General features: G+C 41.0%; 1 protein-coding gene across 3 annotated transcripts; it reads left to right on the plus strand.

Moving 5' to 3' along the window:
* Positions 1–264: 264 nt before the first annotated feature.
* LOC113328222 (putative disease resistance protein RGA3) lies at positions 265–4,215 on the plus strand. 3 transcript variants are annotated; one of them, XM_026575326.1, is made up of 5 exons: positions 265–360; positions 649–769; positions 1,030–1,207; positions 1,505–3,739; positions 3,859–4,215. In XM_026575326.1, the coding sequence occupies exon 4, from the start codon at positions 1,651–1,653 to the stop codon at positions 3,721–3,723; it is 2,073 nt and encodes a 690-aa protein (XP_026431111.1). In that variant the 5' UTR covers positions 265–360; positions 649–769; positions 1,030–1,207; positions 1,505–1,650; the 3' UTR covers positions 3,724–3,739; positions 3,859–4,215. The 3 variants fall into 3 exon arrangements, with proteins under 3 accessions (XP_026431111.1, XP_026431109.1, XP_026431110.1); XM_026575324.1 differs by having other exon boundaries at positions 282–398; XM_026575325.1 differs by having other exon boundaries at positions 282–398; positions 1,508–3,739.
* Positions 4,216–12,772: the final 8,557 nt, after the last annotated feature.

Below are 12,772 nucleotides of genomic sequence, written 5' to 3' on the forward strand. Positions count from 1 at the left end.
TAGTTAATTTCTATGTTAACACAAGCTCGAGAACTTGCGATCCTAACACTACTGCATTTTTGTAACTGTGTTTTCTTTCACGAAAACCAAACCAAGGCCACATTACCCGTCCCTTTGGCTATCTAGATTCTGTACAAAAATCGCAAATAACATTAAGATATTTTTCTACGTGTTAAAGCGAACAATAACGCGGTTTAGCCACGCTTGCGGGGCCCTATGTGCAATGCTTGGTATTTCTTCTCTCCAAAGAAATTGTTTGTTAAAATTAACATTAACATCTCTCCGGAAAATAGATAATATTAATCCTTCAAATATTAATCATCCCTTCGGAAAAGAAGAAAAGAAAAAACATTCTTGCAGGTTTTCTCGAATTGAACATTCTTCATTCTATATTTTAGGTATCACTGGATTCTGTTAGTTTTACGAATATTTTCCGGTTTTTCTAGTTTTAGTATATCCTAAATTTCGCTGTTTTTCTAGTTTGTTTGATGTTCTTGAGATGTTAGTTTCTTCTGGTTGCCAAGTTGTCTTCTGTTTTCTATGCCAAATCGAAGGAGCAATTCATTAATGGTTGCTGAAACTGTGTGTAAATTAATTATCCACTATTCAGTGTAGCAGATCTTTACTTTTGTAATTTTTTGTTAGCAGATCCTCACTATCCATTGCTACAATACCAAGTTCAAGAGAAAATAGAGCAAGCCGGAGGTACTAGTCAACTTCGATTCTTAATTACGGCGATACCAGATTTTGCACACGCATCTGATGAATTGTAAGTTGGATTTAACTTTTGTCATTAAATATGGTAGGATGAAAGTAGGTTTTTGTGCTAGATTAAGGAAGTGCATTTGATTAATTAATAATCAGTCGGACACTTGAATTCAATGCTATATTTTTAGTTAAGATTTTCCTGTTTTTTTAGTTCGTTTGAATTTCTTGAGATGTTAGTTCATCAACACACATATTTTAGAAATCATATCCTCAAATTTCTACACTTTAATGGTTGCTGAAAGTGTTTAATTAATTTTTCAGTTGTAGCAGATCCTTAACCTTCACTTTCGTCTCTGAGAAATTCATGGTAAAATTAAAACGGCGGACTAGCTCCAATACCAAGTTCAAGAGAAAACAGAGCAATCAAAGTCCGAGGGTACGAGTCAACTTCGATTCTTAAGCACGGCGATACCAGATTTTGCACCCCATCTGATGAATTGTGAGTTTGATTTAACTTTTCTCTCTGAATATGGTAGGACGAATGTAGGGTTTAGTGCTAGATTAAGGAAATTCTCTTAATTGTAATATTTCTTTAATCTTTAGATGATTGTAAAGGTTTTATAGCAATGGGGATGGAGAAGTAGTCTGAGTTCTTACATATCATTGGATGATCTTTGTTTGCCCTGTATCCGTTTTCTCTAGTTCCTGTTTCTTTTTTGCCTTTCTGTTTTTTATTGGAGTGAAAAATGAAAACACCAAAGATACCAATTGATTCTATGTTTTTCTTTAAATATAGCAGGATGTATGTGGTTCCACCATGATTCCTAGATGGGTAAATAGTTACGAGTGAACTGAGAGGCAGGGGAAGGTGAATTGGAGCAAGGAGACCACCAGCTTAGTTTTTTTCTTTCTTCTCCGGCTTCACCTGACTACTTGGACAGAATGGGGATACTGATGAGCAGGTTACCAGGAATGATTATGAGGCGCGGAAGCACATCAATTGCAGCAGCAGCACCACAACAACAGCTGAGCTCTATGGTCGGAAACTTGAAACTTAGAGGCCGTGGAGATGAGATATCCGACTTAATGCTCAAATTAGGTTGTCATGATAACATGTTTGGTCATACTAATGAAGAAGAAAACAATGAGAAGGTGACAGCAATTAGAAGCAGCAGAGTTGCAACTGATAGTACTGTCCGCCTCAACTGTATAACAGGGGTGACCGGCAGTGGAAAAACAACACTTGTCCAGACGTTATTACAAGACCAGAATGTGAGGAAACATTTCGATCATCATATCTACTGGGTCTCGGTGAGTGGTTCCTTAGATGATAAGAAGAGGCTTGCCGATGAAATACTCAAAGCGATGGAGTTAGCAGTCCCTCCATATTATGAATGGGATCCTCTACGGAGCCATTTAAGAGGTTGTATTGAGAAAAAGAAGTTCCTACTTATTCTTGATGATGTGCGTGAGGATGTTGACAATGTGACATGGGATCAAGAACTGAAGCCTTGCCTTGATGCTGCTGCACCTGGAAGTAAAATTCTGGTTACTACCAAATACAGAAATGTTGCAGAAAAGATGGTTTCCTCCAGTGAAGATGTGATCCATTTAGGCCAATTATCGGTCGACGACTCTTGGTTATTGCTTTGTGATATTGCTCTCCAATCAAGAACAGAAGATCAGATCAGAGACTTCGAAAGAGTTGGTAGGCAACTGGCTGAAGGATGCTTAGGCGTACCTTTTGCTATAAACACTTTGGGATGCACCTTGAGCCACAAAGGAACTATACAAGAGTGGGAGGCTGAACTTGAAAGTGGTTACTGGACTCGGAATTCTGAAGAAGAAGAGTTGAAAGCACCACCTCTGCTCACCAGTAATGACCCTTCCACCGCTGACTTGAGAGGATTCTTCAAATTCTGTGGTTTCCTACCATATGATTATGAGGTAGACAAAGTTGTTCTTATCAAATTGTGGATGACGGCTAAGCAACGCTTTCTTGATGGAAAGGACGGTGACCAGATGGAGATGGAGATGAAAGGTGAAGAGTACTTTGATACTCTAGTGATGCTTTCTTTTTTGCAAGGTTATGAACGAGGTGGTGTTGATGATCAAAAGAAGCGTCGTTACAAGTTTTACAGTCCCCTGCATGCTCTTGCTAAATCTGAGGCCGGAAAGGAGAGTCGTTGCATCGAAGAAGATCGAACAAGTCCTTGTCCAGCAGTGCTCAAATGTAGTAGAAAGACACTCCACTTGACACTAATCTTCAAAGACGACAATGTAGATTCCATTCCTCCTACCGTGTACCAAGAGAATAAGCTGCAAGTGCTGAAATTCGTCAAGAGTTCAAGGAGATGGAACCCGCTAATGATCCCACCAGATGTTTTCCGTCAGTTCATACATCTAAGGGCATTAGATATGAGCTACACTGGCCTTCATGATTTATCACCGGAGATAGACAAGCTGACACAACTAAGGTATCTTAACTTGTCCGGTTCAAAGTTTTCAACACTTCCCGATACAGTTTGTAATCTGGAGTATCTGGAAACCTTAATTCTGAACGACTGCGAGGAACTTACTAGACTGCCTCAGAAGATGGGAAACCTTACTAAATCGAGGCATATTGAGCTTCAAAATACTCCAAAACTTCTGTACTTTCCCGAAGGTTTTGGAAGGTTAACCGATCTTAGAACTTTAACTAAGTTTGTGATAGCAAGTTCATCAAGTAACGGTGCCAAGATTGAAGAACTGAAAGACCTGAACTTACTCGAAGGACACCTTGAGATCAGGGGATTGAAGAGAGTGAAAAGTGGGTCTGATGCTCTGAAAGCCGAATTGGTGAGAAAGACACATCTCCAGTCTCTATGTCTTGACTTTGATTGCGATCAAGAGCAAACACCCGAAGCAATAAAAGTTATGGAAATTGTGCTAGAAGCCCTCGGCCCATTTCCAAAGATGCGGAAAAATGTAGAAGTCCGGAACTATCTCGGTTCAAAAGCGTTGGTGTCAGCATGAGCTAACTAGATAGGCGGTAAGACTTGAGAGTACTTGTCATATGGCATAAATAAAACTTTGTCCTCTTTTTACTCCTGTGTTTTCTATTCTTTGGGTTCCTAGTGAGAATCAACTGAATTACTGTTTTCTTTGCAGGCGGAATATATTAGAAGATCAGTATCCAATAACCGAAATGGTCAGAGACGAGCTGGATTGCGTTTACTGCAGCAGCGTGACAGCCGTGTGTTTTTAAAGAAAGGTCCATTTCTATAGGGGAGGATCCACTGTCAAGCTTATTCTCATATTACTTGACATTTTCGATACTAACTTTTCTGTAAAACTCAAACAACAACAGAGATGAAGCTAATATTTTTGTCTATATGTTTTTCATACGAACTGCACTAATTATTGGTATTAATATAATACTGGTAAGAAGAACATATTAGGAAAACATTAATTTCAAATCCATTGTTTATTGGGTTTTATAAAATATTTACGATCTTAAATGTTAAATGGTGTCAGCTTGGGGGTGGATCCTCCTTCTCAAATAAATGTAGTTAATTTATACAGAGACTACAAGGACTTTTAAATGCAAGTCCTTATAAGATTGGTACACCTTCGAGCAACTTGGTGAATGTTATTAACAATGTTGTTTAAGTGTGAGGATGATGATTGATGGAGCTCAGATTTTATTAACAATATTTAAAGCAACTTGGTGAATGTTATTAACAATGTTGTTTAAATGTGTAGATGATGGAGCTCATATTTTTTCCTTATGGAACAAACATGTGTTGTAGAAGTCCCTGCTTACATCATGTTTCAATAATTACTTAGAAGACTACAGAGACAATTAAATAAAAACGTATACATAGGTAGGTTGAATAGTTCACTCTTTTCATGGAAAGAGCAATCATATTTAAATCGATTAATGAAAAACTACATTTTCACTCTATGGTTGGGTTGCATTGAAGGGGAGAAAGAAAAGCGAACACGAGCAAATTTCAAAATACTAAGAGGCTGACACATTTATATATACTAACTATATAATATTCACACTCATAGTTATGTATTTTATTAGCCTATTTTCCTAAATATGTTTGGTATTGCTACAACTCTCATAAACATGTCTAGGACATCATTGATCAAAACCCTAACTCTTACGTGTTCGGATGTTCCTCATATTTCCATTTCTTTCAAAACAATTTAAAATTTCCAAATTCTTTTTTAATGTCGAACCAATTCTCTTATTGAATCCAACATTTTGGAAACTTTTCAAAAATAATCGACCAATGTGAATATGAACAATTACAAATTGTCCTTAGAATTCTTCGTGATTGAACAAAACTGACACAAAATCAACCAATGTCAGGGACGGATCCATGATTCTTTATAAGGTACGGCTGGCTAATATTACAGGTTATGCGGCCGAAGGCCGCGCTAATTTTTTTTGGCTCGAATTTCGTTTTTAGTTGGCAAGCCTAAATCGTTTATGTATAAGCAATAGATTGAAGAATAAAGCTTAAAGCAAATGTCACGTATATAAGAAAAATTGTTTGGCTGATAGCGAATTTTCAAAGATTATATTATAGATGTTTAATGAATGTTGTAAATAAGAAGGTTTTCTTGTGTAAAAGTTACTAAGTTCATAAAAATGTCTTGTTTTTACCTAAATGTTTATCACTTTCATTACAAAAGATAGAAATTGAATGAGCTTGTTATGATATACGTGAGATAACATAAAATTAGTATGAATTATACAAGGCTAATTTTTCTTTGGGAAGATTCAGGGATGGGCTTGAGCCCGTTTAGCCCCCTCATACGCCCGTCCCTGGACAATGTGAAGATTCGTATCGGCCGAGAGCAAATACCATTTTTTTCTGTTGATTTTTGCTAATATAAACTTCTCCAATTGTTGACATTCTTAATAATAATGGGTATAAAGTCATACTCATTCTAGTACGAAGTATGGATTTGAATTGTGTTTGACCTTTTTAACATCATCACATAACCAGTCGTCGTGATAGTTCATATCAATCGATGCTGAGTAAAAGGAAAATTTTTTTCTTCTCTTGGGTTTTGAAGTTACAATCAGTCAATGCGAATATCCATATTGACTGATCCTATAGTGTCAAATTTTTTGAATCGATTTTGTTGATGGTGGATTTTAGTTCAGGGCTAAAATTGTAAAACCAAATTTAATGTGATGACATCCTGCAAAGGATAAAGCCATTTAATGTGCTGACATCCTGCAAAGGATAAAGCCGTTTGATAAGCGATGAGTGCAGAAAATCTCTCCGCTTTATTTAATCGAAGCAATTCAATAAATACACAAAATTCACCCAGAATGATGCATGTAGCAACAATCCCAAATATTCTGTGAAATTTAGCATTACTAATTAATGCATGATTTGCCAGTATTTCCTGTGTTGTTCACAGCAGAACTCTCATTATTGGCATGGCATGACGACTGAGTGTTTACCCTCAACAGAGTAACATGAATCTCCAAGTGTCAATATCGAGGTGTGCACTAAATACCCGTACATGCTACATCATTCTCTAACAAAGAGAATCTCGTATCAGCTCTTTTGATTAGCCAGATCGACCATATTTAATTTCCTTAAGGGAAATCTAGATTGTCCATGTCAGTCTCAGAAAAGATCACGGCCATGCAAGTTGGCTGCATGATTTAACCAGCCTAGCCAAACCATAGCAGGAGTAGGCGATCACTGTGATGACCACAGGTGGGCCCACTTATGCCCCAGCCGGTCGAACACCACGCCATACTTCCCAGCGCGCCAAAACGCCAACCCTAAAATAAGGTGGCCGCGCTGCTTTGGAAGAAGCTCGAACGAGCAAGACTGTTCAAGGCAGTCTTAAAACCATCACAACCGTCCAACTTCGCCAGCCTGGTTGGACGGATTAGATCATCCCGTGAATGATCAAGGAAGTGCTAATGCACACATTGGCGGGCTCACTTCTCCCTCACCCGATCGGTTTTCTCACGGCAAGGCCTTGGAGCAATGAAACGATTGCTAAAACCATGGCAGGCGTGATGCTTCTAAGGGTCGCGGAAATTCCACTAATGTCTTAAATCGATCGCAACCATCCAACTTAACCATCCTATTTGGATGGCTTGGATCACATTTAGGACCATCAGGAAGGTGCACGTACGTTCACGACTTGCCAAACCGTTTGGCCAAAGTCACGTGTGCGTGACTGTTTCAAAACCCTAATTAGGGTTTGCGCAATGCACATTTGTCGTAGTTCAATCACGGCCATCCATCTTCGCCGGCCTAAACATACTGTGTAGATATAGACTCAAGAGGTCTCAAGGACACCAACATGATCACCGTGGGCCCACCTTGATGTGTGACCGGTCGACCTATGCATAGTGGGGCCTGGTTCTCGAAATACACGCCCCAAAGGTGCTAGGTCACGTGGCCTCAAACCATAACTTGTGCTTTGCGACAACAAATTTGTGTCGCAAATCGATCACGACCACTCATCTTTGCCGGTCAAATTGAGTGGCCTAGATCTAACCTTTATGGGGACGAGAGGTGTAGACATGCACGTCAGCAGGCCGTCTCCACGCATGCCCGGTCGTTCCCACCAAAATAAACAATCATGCTTGAATTCGATCAAGCCAAAGAGGGGATGTTGCGCACCTCTAAAAAACCCTAAAATCCATCAACGGCAGCAAATATGCGCCATAAATCATCTCGTCCGTCCAACTTTGCCAGCTTGGTCGGATGACTTGGATTAAGAGTTAGGCGATAAATGAAGCCTCTCAATGATCACCTCCTGCCACTCTGTCATAGGGAATGATCGACCAAAGCGTGGCCCGCGATGCGGCCTCCAAACGATCACTCGAAGATGGTTGGATGTGATGTCATTTTAAGACGCTTAATCCGTTACTTATTCAATCAAGTTTTAAAACAACGATGCTTTCTGCATATCGATTGTTTTGAGCTGCTTGCTTTAAAACTATGCATTACATGCATCAAGCATGCACGATATTTCACGAATATCAAATCCTTAAATAACTTAGTTATTTAACCTAATAGCACCGTATGCTATTTCTTGCGGCAGGTCCCACGACTCGACCCACTCATTCGAGACATCAAACATGTCACAAACTGGGGATACTTACTGGGGTATTGGTCTGGCGGTTTACAGTTGTTTGAGGGTGAAAACGGTTTCTGCTGATTTTGGTAATTTCAGGTGTGTGGGCGAGAAACAAATTTAAACCCTTAGAATCGAGAGATCAATCCATACAAATCCGTCCTAAACCAAGAAATGGCCGTTTCAGACTTGCTTCGGTCACAAAGTGAAGGAGAAGGGTTGGTTTTGGGGAGCGAAGCGAAGAAAGTGTTGAGACCAGAATAGTTGGTTCTGGAAGAGTAGTTGTTTTCTACGACTTGTATTAGAAAGTGGGAAGCTAACAGATGAAAAGCTAGCAAATGTTTTCTGAGTGTTGTGTTCTCCTGACCTGAACTTGTTGTTCGGTGGAAATAGGTAATACCCATTTATACAAGTCGAAGTGAAACGTAGTCTGGTCTCATTAAGAAATGGAAAACGAGTGAGTAAATGGGAGGAGGAGGTAACCGGCAACGCCTGGAATTGATGTTCCATAAAATAAAGCGTTTCACCATTACTCACTGTATTTACTAACCGCCTCATCCTTATGACACTTTCTTATAACGGGCGTAGTGTACGCCGCACGATGTAAACCACCAAAACAATACCCATTGAGCATCCCCCAGTTTGTGATATGCGTTGATGTCTTGAGTGTTTTCGTGGAAAACATGTAGCATGTTGTTGTCGTCTGGAAAGTAGAGCTTGGGAGACTTGCCGGCTCGGTGACCTTCGACGGTCGAGATTTTGCATCTTAAGAGGAAAGGTAGCCCTTGATTATTGCAACCCTTCGTTTGGTAGCCAGTGGCATGAAAGAATGCTCGGTATGGCTTTAATATGGTCTGGTTTAGGCGCGGCCAAAAGTTAGGGTTTTGGCTTTGTTTATGCGCGACCAAACTAGGGCCAAAAGTTTCCATGCGTTAGCTGGTAACCTTGGACGTCTAAGATCTGCATCTTAGATGAAAAGGTGGTCGTTGATCGTTGCAGGCCTTCGTTTTGGCATCCGCATAGGGAAGGCCAGTATGGCGTGGCGCGACAAGGTGGTTGGCATGCTATTGGCACGGTTTGGTGTGGCCAAAACTAGGGTTTGAGTACAAAAGTTACCGTGCATTTTTTGGCAACCTTGGACGGCTAGGATTTGCATCTAGGATTGAAGGGTGGCCGTTGATCGTCGCACGCCTTCGTTTTGGTAGCCGCATAGGGAAGGATGGCATGGTATGGCGCGTCAAGGTGGTTGGCATGCCATTGGCACATGTGACATGGCATGCCTTGACGCGGTTTGGCATTTCCAAAACTAGGGTTTTGGGCCAAAGGTTACCATGCGTTGTCTAACGACCTTGCACGGCTAGGATTTGCATCTAGGATTGAAGGGTGGCCGTTGATGAGGGAAGTGGACTGATGAGTGCCAAATATTGTATATATTTATCCCTTTTTGTTGGCATTTAACTCATCTTTTGCGCATTAATTCTACATTTTATCCCATATTCTGTATTTTCATTGTTTTCAAGAATAAATATTTTTCTTACTTAATTTTGCATTTTTAGGTAATAAATAAAGTTCGGATGAGTCGTGGAGCGAAAAGAGCAGAAAAGTAGTGAAAAGCCGGGAGAAATTACGCAAGGAAGCCGCGAAGAATGATGCGCACAACCTCATTTTCTACACACAAAAGCGCCTCCGTTCTCAGCCATCAGATCAGTTCTCAGAAGCATCCGACGGTCGCTCCTGCATAGAGCATCAAAATCTGAAGTCTCTGCCAAGCACCACAGCGCTGAAATTCCAAGCCTTCAGATTAGATGGTAGTTGAATCCAACGGTCGCTCCCTTGCTGTTCATCAAAGTTTGATATATCCGCCTAACACTACAGCACCTAACCTAATCTAGCACCGTTGACTTCGTTGTGTTCCGCATCCAACGGTCGCTACAAACTGCTTCTCTCCTAGCCGTCCGATCTACCTACCATCTCCATATCCAGCAGCTCGGCTCGCCAAACATCGAACCAGATGCTCCCGCCTCACACCCTAGCACCAAACACACCCCCTATCCCAAACACAGTCGAGCCCCTCCTTCATCTCCTTCACCCGACATTTGCAGAGCCACCTCTCTGCCACCACCATCGCCTGCAACTCCACTGCCACCACCAGACCTCGAGCTTCCTTCACCACCACCAGTTCCATCACTGCCACTATCATCTCCAACACCCGACAACACCCTAGCCTAGCTATTTTCTTCATCTCACAACCTCTGAAACCCTAGGTTTTGGGGTGAGTAAAATAGCTAGAAATTAGGGGACAATAGGAGCAGGAAGAGCATCAGAGGGACATCAACAAGTATGGGTTGAAGCTATTTTGGTCAGTGTGTAGGTAAATTTCTGTTAATTTACAAAACCCTAATTGTACTGTTGAGTGAAGATTTTTGGGGAAAATGTGTGTAAACCCTAATTTGTTAATTTGGGTATAAAAGGGAGGTGATGTAGGATGTTAAAACTGGTTCTTGGACTAGCCAAGTTTCCACCCAATTTGGGTTAGGTTAATTTCAATTGTTCCTGCACTGTTAATTGTTCCTGTTAATTTTCAGTTTCAACTGTTAATCTCTTGCCATTGTTAATGTTGCTTTGTTACTTTCTTGTTACTGTTAAATGTGCTCTTGTTAATGCACTGTTAATGTTAATGTGTGATGTTCCTGTTGTTAGTTAGACTCATTGTTTTGTCACTGTGAATGCCATGTTTAGTGTAATGTTTGTCATGTTCTAAACTATCATGCTAGGGACTTGATAAATCACTAATTTCTTATTGTGTAGTACATTGATTATATTGCTTTAGAAGGCTAAGCAGGTTTAGGAAAAACTTGAACTTAGCTCATCATCACCTCACTTTCACAATGTATGCCAAGTATACTTTGTAGTTAGGTTCATGAGCTGTTGATAAGCTGCAACTCAAGCTGAATTCATAATACCTTGACTAGTTGTGCTGTAGAAAGACAATTAGTGCTTTGGAAAGAATACCATAATTGTGTTTAACTTTCTATAGGAGAATACATAGTAGAAGTTAGAGTGAATTCAACCCCTAGTTCCCCTCCATAATCTACTTCATTCTCATCCACAACTCCATCTTCAACTGTTAGTCTTGTTTTCTTTCACTTGTTTGTTTTACTTGCATTTTCTGTTTTGCATTTTCTTTACTATTTGCTTCCTCTGCTGCATTTCTTCTACTGCTGCAATTGCTGCTGCAGCACTTGTGCTGCTTTGCTTTCCCTTGCTGCTGCCACTTCTGCTGCCTTTCTGCAGCTACTGCTGCCACTCCTTGCCCTGTAGCTGCTGTTGCCTCCTGCATCTGAGCCTCTGCAGCTGCTGCTGCCAATCCACTTCTGTGGCTGTTGCATTGCTGCTGCTTGCTTTGCTCTCCAAGGCTCACTTCACAACTGAGTCCAAGGTCCTAAGCCCAATTCACAGTTGAACTGTTGAGCCCAAAGCTCAAATCAGTTCACTGAAACAAAGCCCAGCTTTCAAAGACCAAGCCCAGTTTCTAAAACCAAAAGCCCAGAGCACAAATTGGGCTCATCAGAAGACCATAACCAAAGCCCAATTACTGTGAAAGACCATTTCACTGTTCAGGTGAAATTGAGCCCAAAGCTCAATCAAAGGCCCAAAAACCCATTTGCACTTTAAAGATAACTGAGCCCAAGCTCAGTTCATTTTATTTTTAACAAACCCACTAAGCCCAATTCATTCAAAGGGCACTCAAACCCATTAGTACTCAAGGCCCAATTTAAGCCAAAAGGCTTCTAAGCCCAAAGCAAATCTAGGAACCCAATTAACTAAAACACTTCCAAAACACACCCGATCTCTGTGGATCGACCCGTACTTGCACGAGCTACAACTGACGACCGTGCACTTGCGGTATTACTGTAGGCCCGTTTTTCATCGCATCATTTCTACACACCTTTCCGGACCTGCCATGGACAAAGGTGTGATCGTGTGATAATCACCACTCCTACACGGCCCCACTACTCCATCATTTCATCTCCTCCACTTCCTACGAGATGAGGGTTGCGCTCAATGACTTGTATAAATAGGACCTTCAACTATTTCCAAACAACACACAGACACAGAAAAACCAAATGTTGTCTTCAGTATCCAGAAAACACCTAGAACTGATAACTTACATTGTGCAAGCCAGTTCATCACTCTGATACGAGTCATAAACAGCCAACACCTTCACAATCTCAACACCTTCTTCGCTTCCCTCCCTAAGATCAACCCCATCTCCTTCACTTTGTGACCGAAGCAAGTCTGGAACGACCATTTCTTGGTTTAGGCCAGAATTGTATAGATTGATCTCTCGAATCAAAAGCACTCCCGTGCAGTGCATTTTTTTAGGGTTTAGATTCGTTTCTCATCCACACACACCCAAATTTACCAAAACCAGTAGAAACAATTTTCACCCATAAACAATTGGCGACCGCAGTGAGAGATTAATCTCTCGGTTGTGAAGTCAATTTCTTCAATACCCAATCCCATTTGGCTGATTTAAATTGGTTGGTCTTAAGACTTCCCCAACAATTCCAAATCCCGGTCGAAGCTCCTCCAATGAAGGTACGGTGTAACCGATGGTGTAACCGGAAGAATCCCAACATTGATCGAGTTAGCACGGGTGCAAGAGATTCACACGAAGAACATGAACCTGGTCAAAGAAACAATAAACGACATACTCAATCTCCTCATCAAGATGACATCAGATATGAGCGGTGCTCATGTCACAGAGATTTCCGCATTGGGGACTGATCCTCGCAACAATCCTCCTCAAGTCAATAGTTTCACTATGAACCAGAGACCGGTGGATTAAGAAGCGGTTTCCCTAGTGGAAAGTTTATGCGAACTTTTACACCTCTCTAAGAATCAGCGGGCAGAGACGTTTGCTGCAATCGACTAGATATCCTTG

This window comes from Papaver somniferum, unplaced genomic scaffold (genome assembly GCF_003573695.1).
Source record: "Papaver somniferum cultivar HN1 unplaced genomic scaffold, ASM357369v1 unplaced-scaffold_107, whole genome shotgun sequence".
Lineage (NCBI taxonomy): Eukaryota > Viridiplantae > Streptophyta > Magnoliopsida > Ranunculales > Papaveraceae > Papaver > Papaver somniferum.